A 20212-nucleotide genomic window follows, 5' to 3' on the forward strand; every position below is an offset into this window, starting at 1 on the left:
AAGTCTTGACCAAGGGTTAAATGCTACACCAACTTCAGGTGAGGCTATTGGAAGACAAAGTTGTTGTGACAGCCTAAATAACCTCTCCCACTCCCAACAATCCTCAGTTTTTTGCCAGTGTTAGCTGATGGACGACTTCTCTCTACGAAGAGCAGGTTCTGGCTTGTAATTTTGATATATCTGGGCGATTGAAGCCTATGATTGGTTCTTCACATGAAATTGCTTCTTCCATTTGCTGAAATCAGTCACTCCTCAGTAGCACAGGGTTGGCCTGTAACGTTGTCTTTGACACTGATCTTAGCATTTGGGACACATCCTGTGCACAGCAGTGCAGTTAGCTGCAGACTGCTCTTCAGGTCCAGGGAAGTGGTGATCCGAATTCCAGTATTTTAGTATTTCCAATATTCCAGTCCTTGAAACCCTCCCATAGTTGGTGACTAAGAAGTCCCCACCTGGTGGGTTCTCCACTGGGAAGGAACCATAACTCTGGTGTGGGGAGTCCGGGACATTGCCCCCTCCTCTTTAGGGACTGACACTGCAGCCTGAGGGTAGTCACTGCACAGTAGGCCCCTACCTTGGGCACAGAGTGGTGGGCTGCAAGTCTTGAGCAATCTGGTGTTACAAAACGTTTAAATCGTTTGTTGTGTCCTTGGCCTAGTGGCACTTCAGATAGGTTTTTGGGGCCATGATTGTAGTGTGCACCACTTTTCAAATGCTAGGGAAATTTTGGTGCAGCTCCCGCTAAACGTTTGTGCATAAAATGAAGCTATTTGAACCATATAAAATTTATTGAAAGAATGTAACTCACAAAGTACATGAGTGACTGGGCTTGTAAAGCACCTCCGCAATCCAGCTGATAGGTGTGATGACATCACAGGTCATGCTAAGTACAACGCTTCTGCAAGGCAATCTAAAGGGCCTGCAATCTAATTGGAGATTTAAGTGGTGGACAGAATTAAACTAAGAGGCAAAAAGGAGCAGAACTCCAACCTGTCCCCATGTGACACCACGTCTCAGAATTATAGATCTGATATGCCTTGAGTCCAGCCAGACAAAAAGGCCAATAAACACCCCCACTAGCTAGAATAGTGGTGCCCCTACATTGTGAAGAGGACTTGACACCAGACTGATTTGAACATCTAGGAATTGAAACAGAACTGAGTGGAGGACTTGGCTCTTGAAGCAGAGGTCTTACCTTCTTACTAGGTAACAGCGAACCCTTTCTGTTGTTAACTGCTTTATTATAGATGTCTAGTGACTCTCAAAAAAGTAATTTAAAAATTCTTTATAAACATTTCTTACAAACTATGTCTGTAAACTAATTTAGCAGCAAGAAGATGCTGCACATTCATGCTTACATGAGCACTAGGTGAGAATTCTTAGTGATTGTCCCTTCCAAGGAATGATTAAGTGCTTTTTTTCAAACCTTTTTACAGTTTTTATGGCCAATGGGGGGGCATTTGTCCTATCCTAGGTCCTCAACAATTTCTTGTGGTTCCAAAAGTTCCAAATGAAATCCACCCAATCTTTAATTGCATCACTGCATCAATACTCATCAAGGATACATATTTACATTTTCCCCTGCATCATCGATTCCTGTGATTTGCAATGGGTGAGCAGCATTTCCATTTTTTGGTCTTTCCCCTTAGCCTGTCCATGGCCCCTCAGGTCTTTACCAAGGTGCTTTCCCCAATCTCTGTGCTGCTGTGCTTTCAGGATAATCAAATTATAATATATTTGGACAACCTTCTCTTCAAGAATCACTCTGTCCCAACCCTAGTGGCGAATGTGGCAGACAATATAGACACTTGAGCTTATGGTGGATTTTCAACCTTCAGGAGTCTACGTTGGATCCAGCACACTGCATGGAGTACCTGGACCAAGGCTTGGCTATGGCCCAAGCCCAAGTGTTTTTCCCAGATGAGTGTTAACCCTTCAAGCTCATGTCTATACGCTGCACTCCAAAAAATATTCCGGCTGTCAGATGTGTAGTAGTGCAGAATGTATTGGGCCTCATTCAATTGTGGTGGCCTCATTGAAGGTAGGGATGTCTGCCCAGCTTCACGCCAAGCCTCTGCAGCTGAATGTGCTGACTGCATGAGACAAGCTTCCATGGTCTTTGGCCACGCCAAAGCCAGGATATTTCTGAATTGGTGGTTAATCATCTCTGTGCTTGAGTCACGGAAGTACTTAATCTCATTAATTCAGGTGGTTCTCAAGATGGATGCCAGCCCATTGGGCTGTGAAAGTTTTCTAGAGACCCAAACGGTCAAAGGGGCATGGTCCTCAAGGGAGTCTAGACTTTCCATTAATGGTTATTGGGCCTCATTCAATTGTGGTGGCCTCATTCAAGGTAGGGATGTCTGCCCAGATTCACGCCAAGCCTCTGCAGCTGAATGTGCTGACTGCATGAGACAAGCTTCCATAGTATTTGGCCATGCCAAAGCCAGGATATTTCTGAATTGGTGGTTAATCATCTCTGTGCTTGAGTCACGGAAGTACTTTCTCTCATTAATTCAGGTGGTTCTCAAGATGGATTCCAGCCTGTTGGGCTGTGAAAGTTTCCTAGAGACGCAAACGGTCCAAGGGGCATGGTCCTCAAGGGAGTCTAGACTTTCCATTAATGGTTATTGACCTTTCCCCACTTCACTGCACCAACCAGCTTCAGGGGCGATCAGCAAGATTTATTTCAGAAAATGCCACAGCCTATGCCCTTCATGAAACTGAGCCCATTCTGGCTTGGGCCGAAAGGCATATTCCCATAGCAGAAAATTAGCAGGCAGACTTTCTAAAATGTCAATGCCTGAATGCAGAGGAATGGTCTCTTCAGCCTGAGGTGTTCCAGGAAATCCTTTACTGCAGGGGGTTGCCAGTCATAGACCTTTTGATATCCTGCTTCAACAACAAGGTGGACAGATTCAGGAGTCCAAAACTCTGTTGCATAGGACACACTGTTCTGGGTTATACATGCCTTCCCTCTGTTAAAGATTTTTCCGAAACTATTCATGGAATCGAGATGGAGGCATTCAGTTGATCTTGGTGACACCAAATTGGGCCAGAATGACTTGGGCCATACTTCAGCTTCTGGAAGTTACTCCATGGGCACCTCCAGAGTGATCAGACCGACTGTTCCAAGGACCAGTCAACCATTTTGCTTTGTTACCTGCTTTGATGGCTTGTTTGTTAAAACCCAAGACCTTGGAAAGAAGGGTTTCCCTAACTCTGTTTGTCCTATGCTGCTTAAAGTTAGTAAATTAACCTTTCACACGGTCTGTCATTGCTATTGAAAGACTTGCTTCACATGGTGTGAGGGCTGGTACAATAGGCTACAATTTGGACTGGTGCCAATCTTGTCCTGAGCACCCAGAAGGGACAAGTCTCGGCATTGGCCAACAGCTAGCTTTTCATTCTCTGATAAAGGCCTTTGTTAAAGGGATAGCTCACATTGCTCCTCCCGTCTGTACACCTGTCTCGCCTTGGGATCCCAATTTAGTCCTTTTGGCTCTACTAGAAGCTTCCTTTTTGAGCCCATTCAGGATATTACTTTAGCCGACCTTACTCATAATTTTTTTCTTGTGGCTATCATGTCTGCAAGATGTGTCTCAGAACTGGTGGCCTTATCCTGTAGAAATATTCTTTGTTCTACAAAAACAAGGTGATTTTGAGGCCTCAAGCCTCCTTTCTCTCCAAAGTGGTTTACTTCTTACACCTTAATCAGGACATCATCCTTCTTCATCTGATTCCAAGCACCCTAAAGAGATTTCTCCATATTGTTAAGATGTAGTAAAGTTCAGGTTTATCTCTCGACCACTGCGTCCACCTGAACTTTGAATTCTTAGTTTGTCCTGCCTGCGGGCTCTCTCAAAAGGGCTGTCCTGCATCTCATTCCACTATCTCTCATTGCTTACCACTAAGGTGTACTTCCCGAAGGATAGGAATCCTGTTTTCCCTGTCAATGTTCATTGTATCACTGGACTTCTACAGTCAGTTCCTCCTAGGCTTTCCAGTACCAGGCATCTGCTCTGTCAGATTTGCGTGGCCGCCACCTGGTCTTCTGTTCACTTGCTGTGAAGTTTTGCCAGGTTAATGTTCAAGCCTCTGCTGACACCAACTTCAGCAAAAATTTGGTTAAAGCATCTCTTTGATTAGGCAGCATGATTCCCTTGTTTTGGGTTTGTTGGCATTATTTGCCATGTTGCCTACACCTCAGTTTTGTTGCTTGGGGACATCCCATGGTCAAGAGCCAGTGTCCTGTCCTGTAAGATTTGAAAATTAGGATTTGTGATTTAACTTTAAAATCCCTGTAGAATACAGAGTGCTATATATCCTCCTCCCTGTCCTGGCATTTTCCTGTGACTGCTTGTTAAAAAAAAAAAAAAAAAAATATTCAGAAGGATTTCTGGAAGTGGGAACGAGCTACATCAGCTAGCCTAACAATTTTGCCAGTGTCCTAACCTGAAGGTGGCAGGATATAAACCATAGTCAAAACCTAAAGTCTTCCTTTTTTAACCCTATCCTTTATTGATCCCATTGTTGCTAATCCCCATCATTCTCTTGGCAATCTCTTTTCTCTATGTGGAAACACTCCACAAATCGCAGTTGCAAAGCTGGTGTCATGATAGTGATTACTTTTGACTATGCTTGTGCAGTGTGTGCCAGCTTAGCTGCTTGTAGTCCTAACTGCATGTGTGACAGGGTGACAACACAGGAGCAAAGTTGGGAGGCAGATGTCAACTGATAACAGGAAGTACCTGGCTCTTTATGGCAGGATCACTAGGCATTACATTTAATGAAGATACAGATTTAAAAAGATAAAACATTTTGAAATGCCATTAACATGTTTATATGAGATTTTTGTGAATCAGTTTGGACCTGCTTTAAGACATGAATATATGTACAAAGGTGTAAACAAAGTTATATTTTATGAAACTTCTTATTCTTGTGTGTTTTACAGCTTTCTGGTGGGTGTGAGCTGACTGTGGTCATCCAAGATTTCACTGCTTGTAACAGTAATGAACTGACGATACGAAGGGGACAGACTGTTGAAATTTTAGAGAAACAGCATGACCGATCTGAATGGTGCTTGGTTCGGACCACAGACAAATCGCCAGCTGCAGAGGGCTTAGTTCCTTGTAGCTCACTTTGCATTGCACACTCAAGGAGCAGCATGGAAATGGAAGGCATATTTAATCACAAAGGTAGAGTTAAAAAAATCAATAAATAAAAATAAAAAAAACAATAATAATTTAAAAAAAGTGCAATAGGTTTATTGGGACATGATGGAATTATCTTCCAGGGTATTGTTTTTCAACTTATATGCAACCACCACAAATCCTTTTATTTTAGGGTTTATTCACATGGGCACTGTGGTCCATACAGTGTGTAAAAGTGCCTTATTTATGCAATTGGAGCTGTGAGCAGACAGTGCTTCTTTCTCCATTGAGATGCAGTTGCTCTATGGGCACAGCTGTTCATCCAAATGTGACTGGTGCGCAGGAGCGAGTCCGAATGCAGACAATGTTCATTTGAAACCATTTACTCACCCATGCACACCTGTCACATTGGCACAAGTGTCTTTGTTCTTTTATTTCCTACATCTCTGTAAAGAATCATGGGCTGCCTGCATGCAGCTCCAGGTGGCTCCTCCTAATATACAAGGGGCTCATCCACACTGTATGGGCTACTGTACCCATGTGAATGAGGCCTTATTGTTATCAAGATTATTTATTAAACATTCTGAAAACTTCTGTTATTAAGATTATTTATAAAACATTCTAAAAACGTCTGTTATCTCAAACACATCTTGGTACTAACCAACAATTTTTAAGCAGTGCTTCAAGGAAAAACACGTTTTTTAACTTTAGATTGGTCTAGCTTAATTATTGCTTAAACTGTATACCTTATACTACTGTCAGCTTTCATCTTCAAAGCTCTGCTGTTCTGCCTTTGTCTTGTACAGTGCAGTAGTGGTCACACTCTTCACCCCCTGACCCTGTGATAAAACATCTCATCTTTTGCTCACAAAACACAAGGCATTTTTTTTTTTAACTGGTCAAGGGGAGGGGAGGGGATGAACAACGGTATCACCCATTCTAATCACAAAATGCATAATACAAATGTATTATGTGAATAGGAATACAAGATGTTTTATAAATGCACGAAGAGGGAGGAAGGGGGAAAGAGTGAGACTGTTGCACTTATACCTTTATTGTCAATCAAAGTCAAATTAGGAGACTCCTAAGTAATTTTTCTCAGTCCAAGATGAAGCTTGCTTAATTTATTCATTAGCACATCAAATGACATAGCAGCATGAGGCGCTTCAGATGGAAATTGCTCTCTAACATTTTGTTGGTTGTACATTGCTCATATTTTGGTCAACAAATAACAATCTGTATTTGATGGCAACTCCCCCATAGTCTCTCCATATGATATAGAAACTGTATAAAACAAAAACATTCCTCCCATCAGCTGACTGAGAATTGTTATCTTTTCTACTGACACCATTGGAACTATAATAAAACTATAGTCTAAATAAAAGATGACCTTTAGAGATGAGTAAAATCTGCCCTGTGGGAACACAACATGGTTACACTAGTTACAAATTTACATTCAAAGATACCGTTCATACAGTGTCAGAGACCTCACATATTCATTATGATTTTTTAATCACATAATGTTTTTTTAATGTTATATTTTACATTAATATGTAACATGGTAAAAGGTGAGGATAGACAACCATTGGCCAGTATTCAAATATCAATCTTCTGTTCCATATCATAAATCCCCTCAAATAGTATTCACATGGTATACAAATTTATACAGGGTATAGTATAGAACATTGATGGGGTAGACACAAAGGCAAGGTTATCATAGTGATGTAATTGGATAAATCATTATTGGAGAAGATTATATCATAGGAGTATATAATCAAGTACATATATTAAAGCACTTAAACTGGGTATACACGTATCAAAACTGTTGACTGTTTCAGCAGGAACTGGCCAAATTTCAATTCCTGTGTACCCCACTCAGTTCAACAAAAGCCAGTCATTAGTGTAGCTTCTATTGAACGGTGCTGCTGGAAAACCAGCATTCGATCAGCTGTTGCAACTGATGGGAAGTTCCCACTGTCGGAATAGAATAGCGCAGTGGGAGAGATTTCTGCATCCACATCGTATGTATGGATGCAGTGAGTGTTTTTCTTTCAACCCACCGATTGAATGGAAATAACTCATTGTGAATACCCAACTCTATTCTAACCACAAATATCACAAAATAAGCCCTTTGCACGGAAAATGCTGAATCCACAAATCACGTTATTACGTTATTATACAGATGACATAAAGCAAAGTCCATGAGCACCAACCCTTATTATGATTGTCCTAGTGTATATTATTCCAGATTGGGGCAAACTCATTACACCCATCATATGATATTACGCTTTGCATGACCTCCCATAGCTGTTTATATCTGCCTTTTCTAATTGGGAAGGACTATTGATCCCAATATATGTTCTAAAGATGAAGGGCATGGGAGCTATAGAGATGTTTTTAAAAAGTTTGAAATGCAGCCTCATTATCCACAGTATTATGGGTAATATCTCCATCTCAAAGACCTGCTATATAGGTTGGGGTTTGCTGTGAACAAGCTATAATGGCCAGTAGATGACCTGTATTTTCACCATCTCATAATACATTTGAAAATGTTTCTGTGCCTCAGTAGTTTTTTAAATCTTTTGAGAGTCCTTCCATCTTTTGGCTGGCCAATTACAAGTGTATTGGAGCATGGGACAAACAGTAGTGAGTCCACTGCATACCCTGAGGAAATTCCAAGTTGCTCTCAAGTTAATAGTGGCTCCCTCATTCCAAAGTAAGATCCAACACAACTCCAGCACCTTGACTCAGGCTCCCATAGCAGGCATGCAGCTTGGCCCTTTATTGGCAGCATGTGGATACACTGTGTCTGACCTTCTCCAGAGGCTGTCACCACTTCTGTGACCAGAAGTCACTATTAGCTGCAAGCACTGTGTACTGCCTCACCTACACTGACTATAAGTTTAGCCAAAAATCAGAATGTCCTCACACACTCGTTGTGGCACAAACCAAGAGGCATGAGGTCTTTCTGGCACAGGCATCTCAAGATATTTTTCCCTGCCATAAAGTAGAGAAGTTACAACCCCAATTCCAAAAAAAGTTGGGATGCTGTGTAAAATCTACATAAAACCAGATTTTCAAAACTCATAAACCCATATTTTATTCACAATAGACAATTATAAAAAAAAATCAAATGTTTAAAGCTAAGAACCTTTTCCATTTTAAGTTGTGAGGTAATTTTGAATTTGATGGTAGCAACATGTCTCAAAAGCGTTAGGACAGGAACATGGTTACCACAGTGTACCATCCCCTCTTCTTTTAAAAACATTCTGTAAATGCTTGGGAAATTTGAGGTTTGGAAAAGGAGGCAGAGCCTCTCAAATACATTATCTCCACCTACATCCCAGCCCCAGTGGTTGCTCTAGAGCAGCCTTTTCCAACCAGAGTGCCTTCAGGTTTCTTCAGGGGTGCCTTGACAAAATGCCAAAAATTGCCCAAAAATTATATACGAGCCAGCAGGAGGATCAAGCCTGCCTTTTAGTTACACAAAACCACAGGTTTTCATTGTGCCTATTATAACTTTATGCGGCCAGCGACATAACCATTGATGTCATCAGTTGATAAGGATATCGGGCACCTGCATAGCATCTTTGCTTGCCCCTTCCCTCCCCTCTGCATTGGGCTTACACTAGCTGAGTGAGGAAGAGAAACTGAGGGAGAAGAGAAACAATGGAATACAAATTGGTGCCAGTGTGCAAATGTGTATTTGCCTTGGAAGTATAAATCGCCTTTAATTTTGAGTGTCCTACATGTGCAAATGTGGCATTTTGTAAACCTATTAATTTAGTTTTTTACATTTTGTAATGGCTGCCTTGAGATTGTGCAGAATTTTAAAGGATGCCTTGACTGGGAAAAAAGTTGAGAAACACTGCTCTAGACTGTAGGAAAGAGGCTAATAGATGCTGCCGCTTTTTCTGGCTGCTTGGCTCACTCAACAGTGGTGGTACATGCTTCCAGTTTGTGCATGCTCCATACGTCTTCATGCAACTGTGGATGCTCCCCTCAAACATGAATATATCTGGGGCGTAGTCTCGGCATGGCTGCATGAAGACGTACTTCACCAGAGCTCCCGGCCGGCTGCTTCTCCACAGCAGACATCCCACATTGTGAGCCCTTACCGCCCCCTCCGGCACCTACTGGACAAAGAGGGTCTCTGGACCGATCCCGCTACTATGGAGCATTCTTTAAGACCGCTTCAGCCGGCGGTCTCTACTCCAGAATCCTGCTAATTTGGCACCTACCCGCCCTGTGACTGCAGTGGCGTCTGCAGCCTCTGTCCTGGTGGTGCAAGATACGCGGCAAGAGGACACACAGCTACTGCCTCCCTTCACTCCGCTGAGCGATCTCTCCCCCTGGCTCACTCTCCCTGACACATGACAGGGATCTGTGCATGCACAGCCCAGCACTTTGTGGCTCTGATGAGGGCCTGGCCTGTCCAAGGGACTATAGCCTCAGCCAGGCAGCGACACCGGCCTGCATAGACCCAGGGCGTTCCCCTCAGGGCACTGTAAGTACTCTGATGCCCTCTATCTTTGACCTACAAACTATGACTGAATTACATACAGCACAGACTCTATGGTCTCTACTTCAACAACTACCTACCAGAGCTGACTTTGAGATACTTGCAAGCAGGGTAGAGACTGCGTTGAGGAGTGAAGTACAGGGCCTTAAACAAGAGGTATCTGCCCTAGACTCTCGGTTGTTGGTGGTAGAACAAGATTGTGATGCTACGTCCTACTCTGTCCAGTCCCTGCAATCTTCACAAGCAAACCTATCAAAGCAAATTATTCACCTCCAACTATCACTGGATGATCTGGAGAATCGCAGCTGGCGACAAAACATCCGGCTCCATGGGATCCCTGAGTCGATACAACCAAGAGAGCTCTGATCTACAGTAACAGCTATTTCAACAGATACTTAGACCGTCCACAGGACATGGAAATTTCTATTCGACAGAGTACACAAGTCCCTTGGTCTTCAACACCCTCTACCAAATAGGCCTAGAGATTTACTGTGCTGTTCACATTCTTATATTCTAAAAGATGAAATTCTGCAGCTTGCTTGGCGGGTTGACGTCTTGGAGTTTGACAACGCAGCTGTACATCTACTGGCTGATGTCTCGAGATGAACTCTGCTAATGCACAGGACGATCAAACCCCTACTTGAACATTCTTTCCTCTCCCCTTCTTATCTGACTTCTCTCCCCTCTCCTCTTTCCTCCCCCCCCCCCCCCCTTTTTTTTTTTTTTTTTTTTTTTGTCATTCGGTGGAAGGGGGGTTGATGTGTTGGGGTTGGGGCTGGTGCTGCTATGGTGTTGAAAATCCTATCCTGGAACATTAACGGCTTAAACTCTCCCAAGAAACGCACAAGCTGCCTAGCAGAACTCTGGAGACATAGAGCGCAAATAGTCTTCCTTCAGGAAACCCATTTTAAAATTGACAAAATTCCCAAACTCTACAACAAACACTTTCCAACGGGTTATCATAGCCCATCTCCATCCTCTAAATACAAGGGCATCAGCATTCTAATATTGAACTCCCTTCCCTGGCAATTCCTCGATGTCTCAACGGATCCTAAGAGCAGGATCAAAGGTCGTATCTACACAAATACATTTACCCTTGCAAACTTTTACTTTCCCAACTACGACCCGCTCCCAACGTTAGAGAAGTTCCTCTCTACACTCGACTCCTTTTTGTAGGGGACTTTGATCTTAGGTGGTGATTTGACCCTAGACCTCTCCGTGACTCTAAGGGCTCCTCTTGTATATCCAAGAAGGGTAGGGACCATCTTTTAGACCTTCTCCATTCCCATCAACTTGTGGACATCTGGAGAATATTACACCCACAGGAAAAAGATTATACCTTCTATTCTACCATGCATGGCTCCTATTCTAGAATTTACTTCTTCCTGCTCAAACACTCGACCATCCCCCAGGTCTCCAGGGCAGAAATCGGAAATATCGCCATATCGGATCATGCGCCAATCTTCTTGGAAATGTCTGTGCACCCAACACAGCCTAAATCTTCATCTTGGCAACTCAATGAATTTCTTTTGAAGGACTTAAGCGTAGCTGCAGATGTACTTCAAGAACTTTTTTGCCAATAATGTGGGCTCTGTGGAAAACCCGCTCTCCGTATGTTCTGCCCATAAGTGCTTTATACGAGGAATTTTGATTAAGCATGGCCACTTGGCCAAGCAGAAAAATCAAAAAAATTGTCCGACCTCCTGACACTGCTTCATGTCCTTGAATGTGCACATAAGACGGGCTTGGATCATACGGTTGAAACTGACCTCTTGAGGGTCCGTGAATCTTTTTGCGAGCATTCCCTTTATGAAGCTAAACATGTCTTATTAAAGTCCCGACGCTCCTTCTATGAGTTTGGAGACCAATGTGGTCGATTATTGGCCAACGCACCGCGTGCCAAACATTCCCGCACCTGTCTGTCCTTTCCTCCTCGTCGGGTCAAAAGATTCACTCCACACCAGATATAGCTAAGACTTTCAGAGATTTTTACTCTAAACTTTACAATTTGGATCCTCAACGTCTTCCCCGAGCTCACAGATGCTCATGGATATGCGCCAATATATTCAGGAATCAAACTTTCCATCACTTACAGATGATGAAAGGGACACCTTGTTCCAGCTTATCTCAGCGGAGGAATTCACAGTCATGCTAGCCTCTACCCAACCCGGAAAGGCACTGGAAGCAGATGGTTTCACCGTAGCTTATTATAAATCCTACCAGTCGATTCTGGCTCCTCATTTTACTGCTTTCTTCAATGCTATCACTGACGCTGTTCCATCTGATCTTTTGCATGCTTGCATATTCGTGGGTCCCAAGTCAGGTAAGGATCCACTTTTATGTGGCAACTATAGACCCATCTCTCTCCTGAATTGTGATTTGCCGCTTTTCACTAAAATAATCGCCATGCGATTATCCCCTTTGCTACCTCAAATTATTTTGTTGGATCAGGTGTGCTTTGTGCCAACACGGGAAGCTCGAGATAACCCCATAAGGACTCTTAATATTATTGCCAAGTTTCGGAAATCACATACCCCGCTCTTACTCCTGTCCATGGATGCGAAAAAAGTATTTGACAGAGTAAACTGTAATTTCCTTTTGCAAACTTTACAACAGATAGGGTTACCGACACAGATGCTGTCGTGGGTATCCGCGTTATACACCAATTCAGATCCATTTTGGATATCCAATGGTACTAGACAGGGCTGTCCGTTTATCGCCCCTATTGTTCATCCTTAGTTTGAAGTAATTTCTTCAACACATTAGACACAACAGTTCTGTCCAGGGTGTGCTAACGAAGGATTACTACCATAAGGTAGCGGCTTGTGCTGATCATTTGCTTTTCTGTGTCACCAGCTCTATTACTTCCTTGCCCTCTCTTTTTTCTGAATTGGAATTTTGTTCACCAATGCCAGAAGTCTGCCAAGCAAAATAGGTGAGTTGGAAGCTTTGTTGCATGAAGAGAACTATGATTTAATTGGTATTGCTGAATCTTGGCTTCATTCTTCGCATGTCTGGGCCATTAATATTCTTGGCTATGTTCTCTTTTGGAGAGATAGAGTAAATAGGAAAGGTGGTGGTGTCTGTCTCTATGTGAGAAGTGATATCAGAGCGAGTGTAAACGAGGACCTAGTTGATGGAGAGTGTGATGAGGCTGAAGTATTATGGGTGGAACTGCACATGGGGGTGCGTACTACAAAGGTAATCATTGGAGTTTGTTATAGGCCTCCCAGTGTTAATGAGGAGGTGGAAACTCCGCTCCTTGCACAGATTGAAAGGACTGCAAGTGCTGGGACAGTGATAATAATGGGGGATTTTAACTACCCGGAAATTGACTGGAGTAATGGTACTGCAGGAACAGTTAAAGGGCAAACATTTTTAAACCTAATACAGGACAATTTTATGGTACAGTTCATATCGGTCCCTACTAGGAATGATGCTCTGCTGGACCTGGTTATCTCAAACCATGCAGAGCTTATTACGAATGTCCATATAAAAGAACATATGGGTAGCAGTGACCATAACATGGTTTCATTTATTGTTAGCTGTAAACAGCAAGCACATACGGGAAAAATAAAAACGCTCAATTTCAAGAGAGCTAATTTTCCAAGGCTGACAGCTGCTCTCCAAGACTTAGACTGGGAGGGAATATTGGCATTGATGAACACAACACAAAAATGGGAGTTCTTCAAAAAGACTGTATGTGAACACACTGCAAAATATATTCCCATGGGCAACAAGTTTTAAAGGCTAAAAATTAAACCTATGTTTCTTACGGCCAAAGTTAAAAAGGCTAAAGATAATAGGAAAAGAGCTTTTATTCAGTATAAAAATGAAGGAACACTATCATCATTTAAACATTACAAAGAATATAACCGAATATGCAAAAAGGAAATAAAGGCCGCAGAAATTGAAAACAAACGACAGATTGCAAAAGATAGTAGGACAAAACGCAAAAAATTCTTCAAATATATTAATAGTAAAAAGGTTTGGTCCGAGCATGTAGGCCCTTTACAAAATAATCTAGAGTGGGTGACTGGGGACAAAGAGAAGGCAAATTTATTTAATACCTTCTTTAGCGCTGTGTTTGCAAAGGAGTGTTTGACACCGTTCCCCCCCACACGGCCAATGTGTAAAGGTAAAGTCTACGGGCTTGGAAAAAATCTGTTCTGGCAGAAAGTGTAGAAGATAAGAGTAGGGTGATATATTTACAATGAGGACAGCCCATTCTCCAGACCCATGGCTAGAGGAAGACTTAGGAACTCAAGATTGATCTCTAAAGGTGGTAGTGGTAGCCATTTCCTTGTTTAGACCATCTGGTGACATAGTGTTTAAAGAGGAGCTCCATGCAAAAGGGAAAGTTCTGCTTTAGGCCTTTGTCCCCTGCTCCCTGTTAAGTATTTGCACCTTTGGGTAGAGGGTACCCGAATTTGACAGGTACCCGCTCCCACTTCCGTTGCGATCGCCTAGGGCAATCGGAAGCTCTCCTCCCTTCTCCCTCCCTATAGTCTTCTGGGACACGTGACAGGTCCCAGAAGACTACGAGACCATTCAAATAGCACAGAGCTACTGAAATGTGCCCGGGGAGTTCTTCAGATGGCAAACAAAAAACTGACAGACGTTATAACCCTCACTATACCCAAATGGAAAAATGTTTTGCCTTTAGTGACCCTATAACTCAGTACTGTGCAAATACCGCATAAATTATAAAAATAAATAAGCCATATTCCATATATTATAAAAGTGTCAAAAAAAAAACAAAAAACCTAACCAACCATAGCATATTGTGTGCACATCTACTATAAAACCAGTTCAACTGATCAACCAATATTCTTTGGTACACAAGTTATCTTATTCAGTGCAATTCATTATATACTTTCGTGTTGATAATCAGCATAACGTGCCCAGTACATAAATGTTCCAAAACAAGCGTGTGATCTTGAAACAATTTTTAGTGATGAAACTATGTGCAGCAAGCCTCCACCTAGCAATATAGCATACCTCTCTAGAGGTTTTGACTTTGCTAAAGTGGGTCTTACTCGCTTTATTATCAATATTCATTTTCACTCCCCAAGAATTTTATATTCATGTGAAAGAAACAATTGAGTACTGTCCGTGATACTTTTTTTATTTGCACTAACATACAATTTTGAGGACAAGCTTTCGGGGTATGTCCCCTTCTTCAAAGTCCAAGCAGTACTATACAAATCACAAAGTTTAAGCAGAATGTTAGAAGGGATTGAGAAAAAAAAAAAAGGGCTACAGATAAGATACATCAAAAGCGAGGGGGGTAGGGGGGGATACAACACTCACACAGAGGGGGTCAAGTTTTAGCTAATAGTCATAAAACTGTCGGATAATGATTGAGGAATCCCATGTCCAAATTATGACCGTTATCTTTTGTGTCAAATAGAATTATCATTCTTAGTTCAAATGGTTTTCTTTCCTGGATGGATTTAAATTTTCCTTTCAGAACTAAAATATTGAGGTCTCCCATATTGTGTGGCCTGGTTGTGAGAAATGGTGTCCTACAGGTGTGCAAAGGTCATCTTCTTTATGTTCCTTGATGGTATGTCTGTGCAAATTCATCCATGTTTGCAACTTCTGTCCTGTTTCACCAACATAAGATCCTTTGCTGCATTTTCTGCACTGGATAAGGTATACAACATTACTGGAGGTGCAGCTGTATGATCTGGAAATATTGAAGATCCCTTTTGAGTGTCTGACACTTTTTGATGGATTGATTTGGTTGCACAGCTTGCAGCGTTTTTTATTGCAGGGTTTGCTTCCATTATTTGTGGCATCATAATCAGAAGGAAGTTTCCTACTGATTAGTTTATTTCTGAGGTTGGGGGGTTGTCTGAAAGCCAGTATTGGGGGTTGCTGGAATATTTCTTTCAGAGTTCCATCCTCTGTTATGATGGGTTGTAAATCTTTGATTATTTTTCTTATTCCCTCTAGTGCTGGGTTGTATGTAGTTACTAGAGGTACACGGTTGTTTGTTTTTTTCTCTTTGTACTGAAGTAGATTTTCCCTTCGGGTTCTCAAGGCTGTGTTTATGCCGGTGTTGATAGTTTTGTCCTTGTAACCTTTCTTATGGAAGGCGTCTGCTAGTGTCCCGAGATGTTTATCTCTGTCTCTTGGATCAGAACATACTCGGTGGTATCTGATGGCCTGACTGTGTATGATGGCACGTTTCGTGTGTTGGGGGTGGAAGCTAGAGCTGTGGAGGTAGTTGCATCTGTCAGTGGGTTTCCTGTATATTGAGGTGTGAAGCGTATCATCCCTGATGTATACTGTGGTGTCTAGGAAGTTGACGTGTGTGTTTGAGTATTCCATTTTTTTTTTTTTCTCAATCCCTTCTAACATTCTGCTTAAACTTTGTGATTTGTATAGTACTGCTTGGACTTTGAAGAAGGGGACATACCCCGAAAGCTTGTCCTCAAAATTGTATGTTTGTGCAAATAAAAAAAGTATCACGGACAGTACTCAATTGTTTCTGTCGCAAATGCACTAATACGGCTACAATCACCTCAAGCATATTCATGTGAAAAAAATAATTTTTATAACACAAGTTTATTTGAAATCTTCCCTTAAAAGCATCTGTCCCTAATGACTTCTGATTGAGGAGACACATAGGGTGGGGCTTTGGACATGTGATGACATTCCACACAGAGCATCCTCTCTTGCCTAGTAGGATAGACTAGTGGAGCCAACATCTCTCGCACTAAGCTGTTAATCCTTTTTGCTGATTATGGCACTTACAAATGTGAGTGCATTGATTGTTGCTTTTTAATGGGAGCTTAAACTTCAGAACTACCCCAATCAGTGCAATTCCCCCGCAGGGGTCATTAACGCTAGGGGATGAGGTATAAAATGTAATACCTGACTTCTTACCTCCAGCTGGCTCTGTCCATATTTGCAAAAGGGGATATTTACACAACATGCAGCCGGTGACATCACTTTAGCATGTGCTCTGAAGGAACAGCTGTGCCACTGCCGAGGGAGTGACATCATCGTGGCTTCGGCCATTCATACGGCTGGAACCTGCAAACCCAGAAGGAAGATCGAGTGAAGATGGATGCTTTGGGGTACCATGCACTGGAGGGCTTTGTGTAAAGGTAAGTGTCATAATGTACAAGTATGCGGTACATACTAGTACACTGTGACCTAAACCTTCAGGGGCACATTGTTTTTTTTGTTTTTTTTTCTCTGGTGGTTTACTGCTGCTTTAACTACATGCCCTCCTGAGGATTTACCCCCCTTCCTGACCAGGCCTCTTTTTGCTACTCGGCGCTGCACTAATTCAACTGATAATTGCGCGGTCATGCCAAACGGATTTACGTCCTTTTTTTCACACAAATAGAGCTTTCTTTCGGTAGTATTTGATCACCTGTGCGCTTTTTATTTTTCACGCTATAAACAAAAAAGACCAAAAATTTTGAAGAAAAACTATATTTTTTTATTTTCAGCTATAAAAAATATATAGTAAATTCAAAGTTCGTTATAAATTTAGGCCAAAATGTATTCTGCTCCATGTTTTTGGTAAAAAAATCCCAATAAGTGTATATTGATTGCTTTGTGTGAAAGTTATAGTGTCTACAAACTATGGTATAGATACTGCAATTTACGCCATTTTTTTTGCTATACAGCGCTGCGCTAGTTTAACAGACAATTGCGCGGTCATGCAATACGGTACTTAAATGAATTTTACGTCCTTTTTTCACACAAATACCTTTCTTTTGGTGGTATTTGATCACCTGTGCACTTTTTGTTTTTGGCGCTATAACCAGAAAAATTTTGAAGTAGAAAAAAATTTTTTGAAACAATATTTTCTCATTTCGGTCATAAAAAATATCCAAAAAACTAAAATTTCGGCATAAATTTAGGCCAACATGTATTCTGCTACATGTTTTTGGTTAGAAAAATCCCAGTAAGTGTATATTGATTGCTTTGTGTGAAAGTTATTGCGTCTACAAACTATGGTATAGATAATGGAATTTACAAAGCTTTTACTTTCTGACTGCCCATCACATTTCTTGAGGTGCTAAAATACCAGGATAGTACAAACACCCTCAAATGACCCCTTTTCTTAAAGTAGACACTCTAAGCTATCTGCTGAGAGGCATATTGAGTCCATGGAAGATTTATTTTTTTTCCACAAGTTTTTTGTACACGAAGTTGTCATTTAAATGATTTATTTCTTGCACAAGCCATGGGTATATGTGGAATTACACCCCAAAATACATTCTGCTACTTCTACCAAGTATGGGCATACCATCTGTGTGAGACTTTTTGGGAGCCTAGCCACATACAGGAGCCTGAAATCCAATGACCACTTTGAAAGCCTGAAGGTGCGTAACTTCCTCATTCCACTTCCTCACTACCTATCACAGTTTTGAAGGCCCTGACATGTCAGGATAGCACCAACCCCCCCCCCCCCCCCCCAAATGACCCCTTTTTGGAAAGGGAAGGAATTTAAAAAGAGGCATGGTGAGTATTTTGCAGATCTCATTTTTTCTCACAAGGTTTTGAAATATAAAAAAAGAATAGAAAAAAATGTTTGTTTTTTTTCTTCATTTTCCAAAAACTTGTGGCAACAAATGAGATCTGCTAAATACTTACCATGCTTCTTATCAAATTCCTTGGGTTGTCTACTTTCCAAAAAGGGCTCATTTGGGCGGGTTAGGTGCCATCCTTGCATTTCAGGGCCTCCAAAACTGTAATAGGTAGTCTGGAAGTGTAATGAGGAAATAAAGCCCTTTAAAAGCCTGAAGGTGCTTATTGGATTTTGGGGTCCTGTACTTGGCTAGACTGCCAAAACGTCTCTCACATGTGGTACCCCCATACTCGGGAGAAGTAGCAGAATGTATTTTGGGGAGTAATTCTACATATACCCATGGCATGTGTGAGCAGTAAATCATTTAGGTGACAATTTTATGTAAAACAAATATACTTTTTTTTTTATGGTCATTTTCCAATAACTTGTAATAAAAAAATAAATTCTTCTGTTGATTTAACATGCCTCTCAGCATGGGGTGTCTACTTTACAAAAAGGGGTTGTTTTGGGGGGTGGGGGCATTCTATGCCCAGCATTAGAAGCTTGCCACACATCACTCACTCTTATAACCACCTGAAGACCAAGCCTTTTCTGACACTTTTTGTTCACATGAAAAAAATCTTTTTTGCTAGGAAATTAATTTAAACCCCCAAACATTATACATTTTTTTAAAGCAGAGACCCTAGTGAATAAAATGGTGGGTACTACAATTTTTTATGGCACATAGTACTCGCGCAGCGATTTTTCAAACGCAAATTTAAAAAAAAAATACACTTTTTTTTACTTTTAATACACAAAAACACAAACACAAAAGCAATGGCGACAATCTGCAAACATTTTTAGTATCCATAGGCAACACTTTAAAAGCCTTTTAAAAGCTACCATTTTAGATTTACAGAGGAGGTCTAGTGTTAGAATTACTGCCCTTGATCTGATGTTTACGGCCATACCTCACATGCATGGTACAACCGCTGTTTACATACTGGCACAGGGTCAAGGCTTGTGCACACAGGTGTGAGTGCATGGGAGGGGCAATTTTTTTTTTTTTCTTGTACCTTTTTTTGTTTTTTTTTTATTTTTTTAGCACTTTTAATACTATAACAGGGAATGCAAATATCCCCTATAACTTCAATGGGCATTGTCATATATTCTTTTTTGAGAAATCTGGGCTCTATCAGACTCTGGATATCTCCTCTGCCCTTACATTATCTAATCAAACCAAAATCGGTGTGATCAGATGCTTTCCCAATTTACAAATGGCGCTGTTTATATCCTGCGAAACTGAAGTGATGAAATGCTTGTAGCTTCCGAATTCTTAGACTATAGAAATGATTGGCACCACTCTGGTCACCAGTCAGGTCTATGGTCAGCTGGCAGAAACACCGGCTGCATTCTCAGGTTTCCCCGATGGCACAAGACTGCCCGAGAAGGCCATGGAAGGCAGCGGGGGAGGAGGGGGGCATCATCTCCCGCTGCTTGTATAAGCAATCCTGCAGCTAATTAGCCACTAGGATTGCTTTTACATGAAAGCCGATCGCTGGCTGAAAAAAAACGATACCAGGATGTTGCCTGCAGCTATAGGCATCATCCTGGTATAACCATTCAAAGTCCAGTGATGTACCAGTACATCGCTGGTCCTTGTTGGGTATATATACTATGTTCTTTTTTTTTTTTTTGTATGCAGCCTGTGAACTGAATGGAAAAAATGAGGAGAAATCTCTGCCAGAAAAAGTGTGTGGTATGCCCACCTTTAGAATATACCACCCTGCATCCACCCACGTCTAATGGTGGGCACACATTAGGTCACACTTTGCCACAAGTGCCAGTTCCAAGATTGAAATGTCTAAATAGTGGCACGCTTGAATAAAAATAGTCCACGTATAAGGGGTACACCAAGTCCCAAACTATCTTGCCACTGCTCCCCATGTAGTCTGGGCATCCGGGGGGCTTCTCGTGACTATCTTTTCCCTCATAAAT

The 20212-nt window shown here is 41.7% G+C and overlaps 1 protein-coding gene across 4 annotated transcripts in view; it reads left to right on the top strand.

The window, feature by feature from the left end:
• LOC149444794 (triple functional domain protein) overlaps nucleotides 1–20212 on the top strand; it is a 455657-nt gene that overhangs the window by 285585 nt on the left and 149860 nt on the right. For all 4 annotated transcript variants that reach the window (XM_089654527.1, XM_089654524.1, XM_089654525.1 and 1 more), the window contains exon 34: nucleotides 4955–5198. In XM_089654527.1, the coding sequence (XP_089510653.1) occupies nucleotides 4955–5198 (244 nt within the window). The remainder of the gene's footprint in view (nucleotides 1–4954; nucleotides 5199–20212) is intronic.

The sequence above is a fragment of the Staurois parvus genome, unplaced genomic scaffold (assembly GCF_062004578.1).
Source record: "Staurois parvus isolate SC_StPar_1 unplaced genomic scaffold, SC_StPar_1.0 ptg000772l, whole genome shotgun sequence".
NCBI lineage: Eukaryota > Metazoa > Chordata > Amphibia > Anura > Ranidae > Staurois > Staurois parvus.